Source organism: Mus caroli, unplaced genomic scaffold (genome assembly GCF_978045245.1).
Source record: "Mus caroli unplaced genomic scaffold, Mus_caroli_1 scaffold_12, whole genome shotgun sequence".
Classification (NCBI taxonomy): Eukaryota; Metazoa; Chordata; class Mammalia; order Rodentia; family Muridae; genus Mus; species Mus caroli.
In genome coordinates, this window is record NW_028227267.1 from 25901352 (window position 1) to 25906644 (window position 5293).

The 5293-nt window shown below is 42.4% G+C and overlaps 1 protein-coding gene across 1 annotated transcript in view; it reads left to right on the forward strand.

Annotated features, from left to right (window-relative positions):
* Nucleotides 1-3870, forward strand: part of Vstm4 (V-set and transmembrane domain containing 4) — an 84698-nt gene extending 80828 nt beyond the window's left edge. The window contains exon 8 of the mRNA XM_021181981.3: nucleotides 2602-3870. Within this exon, the coding sequence (XP_021037640.1) occupies nucleotides 2602-2727 (126 nt within the window). The 3' untranslated portion in view covers nucleotides 2728-3870. The remainder of the gene's footprint in view (nucleotides 1-2601) is intronic.
* The last annotated feature ends 1423 nt before the right edge of the window (nucleotides 3871-5293 follow it).

Genomic DNA, 5293 nt, shown 5'->3' on the forward strand with positions numbered 1-5293 from the left:
GACATTCCATTTGAGAAACTTCCCTTTCTCGTCAACGGTTTCTTTGTGAGGCACATAGGTTTTGTACGTTTGTTGTCTTAAAAGAGCGTGATAAAAAATAACAACAAAACAAAAGCTGCCTACTGAAAGTTCCCATCTATCATCAAAGACTAGAAATGCAGAGTTGCTGAGATAAAAATATTGATAAAACTATAAATTAGCGGCCACTTTTACTTATCCAGTTGCAAATCTAAATTAATCAGTGCATCGGGTAAATAGAAGCCTACTGTAACATCCAAAATGCACTAATCAAAGAATATGTAAGAAGGCATGAGTCCCCTCAGCAACCCAATCGACACCCCTTGAAATCATGGGTATTGGGTTCTCCAGTTGCTGATGTCCAAGGTGACATGTGAATATGTTTGCTTACATATATGCAAGCACACATATTTTCACAAATGACTCTGTACAGACCATGTTCAGCTCCATCAGTTTTAAATGATTTTTGAAACCAAGGATCAAATCCCAGGCCTTGCATGTATTTTGTAAGCAGCGTACTACTGAGCTACCAGGCCCCAGATCTATGGTTGTTTAAGACACAGCAACATATGTTCCATTGTATAAATTCTCAGGTTTCCACTGATACATATGTCTATTTACCTCCCAGTATTAACATATTTAAATTACTTCAGTTGTATAATTTTAATATCACCAGACTTGGATTGCCAATTATTCATTATCTTTTTGTTTTCTTGGAAAAGGATTTCTCTGTGCAGCCCTGGCTATCCTGGAACTTGCTCTGTAGACCAGGCTGAACTTGAACTCAGAGATCCACCTGCCTCTGCCTGCCAAGTGCTGGTACTAAAGGTGTGCACCACCACACTTTTTTTCATATCTTAACATTCTTAATCATATTAAGAAGACACACAGCTGTGACTATGTCATTCAAAGATTGATTTTGTCAAGAGTAGTTTTTCAGTGCTACCAAATGGCTTTCCAGCATTATAGAGATAGTCACGATGTTTCTCTCATTTGATCTTTTCCTATTAATTATTTTAAAATACTGAGCCATGTTTGCTTTCCTGAGTGAAATCCACTTGAATATATGGTTACCTGTCGTATTCAGTATGATTACGTGCCTCTTCCTCCTCCTGAATAAATCTGGATGAAAACATGTAAGAGCACAGGGGTTGTTCTAAAACCCAACAAGGTTCTCTTCCTTCTTGTTCTCTGATCAGCTTAATGATGTGAGATGATCCTAGGCGCTTCCTTCAGAGATGCCCTGTAATAGCTCTCCCGGTGCAGCGAAGAGGCAGCTCTTCCTTACTGCCCCTCTGAGGGTCTTCAGCAAATTCAGTTTTCTTACACTTAACATTTGTCATTTATATTTTTCTGGGACATTACCATTTTACCCTGTGTTTCAAATTTCCTTTTTAGTATATTGAGCCAAGCAGTCTTCTAACAGTATGTAAAATTTCCTCCCTTTATATTCTATTTCCATTTTTGTTTCCTGTTTTATTAGTTCTTGCTTTCTTATATTTTTTCCTTTGTATAGTGATCAGCATTTCAGTATATGAATATTATGGGTACTTTCAAATACCTGATTTTAGATATTTTTGTGTAGTTCCTGGTTTTGCTGTTTTTGTCATTATTTGGCTTTTTGTTGTTATTTGTTTGTTTTACTTTTTACTTATTTGGTTTACTTCCTAACTTCGTGCGTGTGATGCCTGTGGTGGTTTGAATAGGAGTGGCTCCCATAGATTCTTGTCTTTGATTGCTTGGCCCATAGGGAGTGGTGTTACTTTGTTGAAGAAAGTGTGTCATGTGGAGGTGGGCTTTGAGGTCTTCTATGCTCAAGCTACTCCCAGTGTGACACACAGTCTCCTTCTGCTACCTTTGGATCAAAATGTAGAACTCTCAGCTCCTTTTCCAGCAATATGTCTGCCTGCACGCCACCATGCTTCCTGCCATGATGATAATGGACTGAACCTCTGAAACTGTAAACCAATCCCAATGAAATGTCTTCCTTTATAAGAGTTGCTGTGGTCATGATGTCTCTTCCCAGCAACAGAAACTCAAACTAAGTCAATGCTTAACCCTTTTTGTGTTATTAAAAAATAAAGCACCTAAACCAGGATGTCTTATGACCACTCTTCTCTCTATACTTGTTAGCATGTATTAAGAAATATTTTCTTCATTATAATCTTCCATATACTCTGAAGTTTTAGTTATATAATGATGCCATTCACAAATTTTCTAAGTCTGTTATTAATTACCAGAAGGCTCATTTCTGTGTCTTGTATGTTTCCTTTTGACCAGAGATGTTGCTCTGCCTTGTGAGATAGAGTCCAATGGCTTTGTGAGTGACTGACACGAACTTAAACATTAACCACAGGTGTCTCTTGGCTTCAGAACATGGTGTTCTACATCGGGCAGTGAGCTACACCTGTAATGTGACTTGTCTGCACATATGCTCTTATTCATTTTTCCCTACACATTTCCCTTAGCACCCTATAAATACTGGGAAAACATTTACTTGATAAACGAGCACATGGTGGATGACTGACTGTAGTCAGCTTCAATTATGTTTTGCTTTTTGTTTTTGTTTTTTTTTCTATATAGCCCAAGATCACCGAGGAAAACTTGACCTATGCCGAGCTGGAGCTGATCAAACCACACAGGGCTGCCAAAGGCGTCCCCACCAGCACCGTGTATGCACAGATCCTCTTCGAGGAGAACCAGCTGTAGCGATACCTCCTCTCTGGCTGTCACCTATGCTCCCAGTTGTTTATGACACTCAGAAACAAACTCCCTAGTTTTGTATTTTCACCTGTGCCTTCAGTATGATGGGGAGCCCCTTCCCACAGCGTTCTGATGTCTTCTAAGAGGTACACACTTCCCAGAAGAGAAGGGACCAGCTCTTGGCCATGCCTCCCAAGATAAGAGGCCCCTGGCCTGATCCTGAGCACAATCCTGATTCTGAGAGCATTGCTGAGCCAACCGTACCAACTTCTCCTCTTCTTAAGCCTTAAAGTTTTTTGGGGGGGGGAATCAAATCTTAATTTTAATCAGCCCCCCCTTGTTCTGTATAACAAGCATCCAGTTTATAGCCACAGGAAATGCTGTAAAGGTCACAGAGAGAGGTGGGATATATGGACGCACAAGTTCTCTAAGGCTCTGGGACACCCAGGACTGAGCAAGCTCCTGGTGGTGATGGCAGGAGCCACTTATGATGACATCCATTGCTTTTAATAGATGCTCTGAAACTGGCCATGTGAGGGCAGAGATAATGTTTGAAAACTGGAGATCTGGCTCCGAAAATTCTGGTTTTATGTCTTTAGAGTCATACTTCACCAGGGCTGTAGATCTACAAGAACACCCTTGTAAAGTGTTTGTCCCCCTTTAGCAGAATGGACCTAGAGAGACATAGTGTTCTCTCTTTTCCAAAGACTTGAGTATGGTTCCAGTGGGTACATCGGGTAAGTGAGCAAAGCGTGCAAGCTCAGTCAACTCCATTCAAGAGAGAGCGGAGCCTTTCACCATTCCCTCAGCAGAGAAATGAAAGCACAAGGCATGCTGGGAAACTATGTCCAGGAGGACTCAACCCTTGGCAAGTGCTTTGACCATCTCAATCTTGGATGAGAACCATGATTGCCTTGGGTGGATGTCAGGGGACCATGGGACATAAGTCCGTGGGGGAAGTGGCTCTGTGGACCTAAACAATGTACAAAAATGTCAGACTTAATGGTAGTAAGAGAGTCACCTTGATTTCCGCAGTGCTATTGATTCTTCTTGATGTGTACTCTGGTGGCTGCTTACTACACTTTATAAACATTGTCTGGCTTTGTAATTTTACAATGTATATATGATAAATTATCTATTTTAAACACAGCTAGGGTGTGTGTTGTGCCCTCTGTCCATGGGACTTGAGTTTTTTAGTACCTCAACATGGATCACAGCTACACAAGTTGTGGGAATGGGGGAACCCACTGAACATTGCCTTTTAATGGGGAATAGAAGCCTCACAGCATCCCTGCCAAGCTTGTCTCTCTGACTTCTTCAAAGGGAAACTACAGCAGCACCCTCAGAGCAGGGGCAGTGAGCAGTTTGGACCTGGTGCTTATTTGAAGTAACATATTTTGGGGTTCTTGATCTGAAAATGTGTCTAGTTGCTCTTTCTTTACCACATAGACCACTCACCATGAATTGACATTTCTGAAGCTAAGTGAGGGGAAGCATCCATCATCTGGAAAGTGCAAAGGGTTCTTCTTGTGATAAGGCATCAATAGGAGCGGTGATGTAATCACTGAGTACTTTCCCAAATGGACAGCTGCTTTCATGTTCCATGCAATTAAAGCAAGCATGACCTCAATGTTTGGAGTAATGGCTTCTCAGAGATGGAGCACAGATAGGATCAAACTTGGGGATGAACTTTGGCCGAGCCCACAGATGGTAAGGAATCTTTATGGGCAGCATGAAAGGGGACCAAAAGGAAGCTCGCTCCCTTGATGGTGTGCTGCATTCAAAGCCGCGGCCCTGAGCTGAACCAGTCCTGGCATGGGGAGGCTGGGAGTCATTAGGATCCCCCCTTTACCACAGGACTAAAGTTCCTCAGCACCCAGGAAACACCACATTAGGCCTGTCACCTCTTGAGGGGCATGAAAAGGACACAGATACTTCCTAGCTTTTAATGTATCACTGTGTGGGACTATCACCCTGATCGGATGGCCACACCCTCAATGCACCAAGAATAGGGCTCCTGCCCCAGCTCACAAATATGGTCCAAAGGACGCACATGCTCCATCTCAGCCAACCAGTCCATGTGAGAAAGAAACTCTCCTTTCCTTTTGAGGATAACAGGCTGAGGCTCATGGACGCTGAGAGAGAAACAGGTAAAAATGTCCTACCAGCACATAAGCCAGTCTGGGTTCCCTAGATCCTCCCCAGACTCTTCTGTTTCTTCTTTAACCACAAGCTGCTTCAGTATCCTACTATTTAAGTGCAGATTCTGCCCTGTCTAGACAGATAGCGATGGACATGATTCTGAAAGGCTATGTGAATCACACTTTCTTGCAGCATGGGAAGACAGAGCTCCCTGACTCACAGAGCCTGCTTCCATCTCTGTCTCCCAATGGCTGTGCAGGCAGCCATTGTTCCTCAGGTTGTTTCTGGGACCCTGACAGGTCTCCACAGCTACAGTGCCCATCCTTTATATAAAATCAACATTTATGTAAAGCCTACTCACATCCTCTGTATACTTAAATCATTTCTAGGTTACCTATGGCTCCTAATACAATATAAATGCTATAAAATA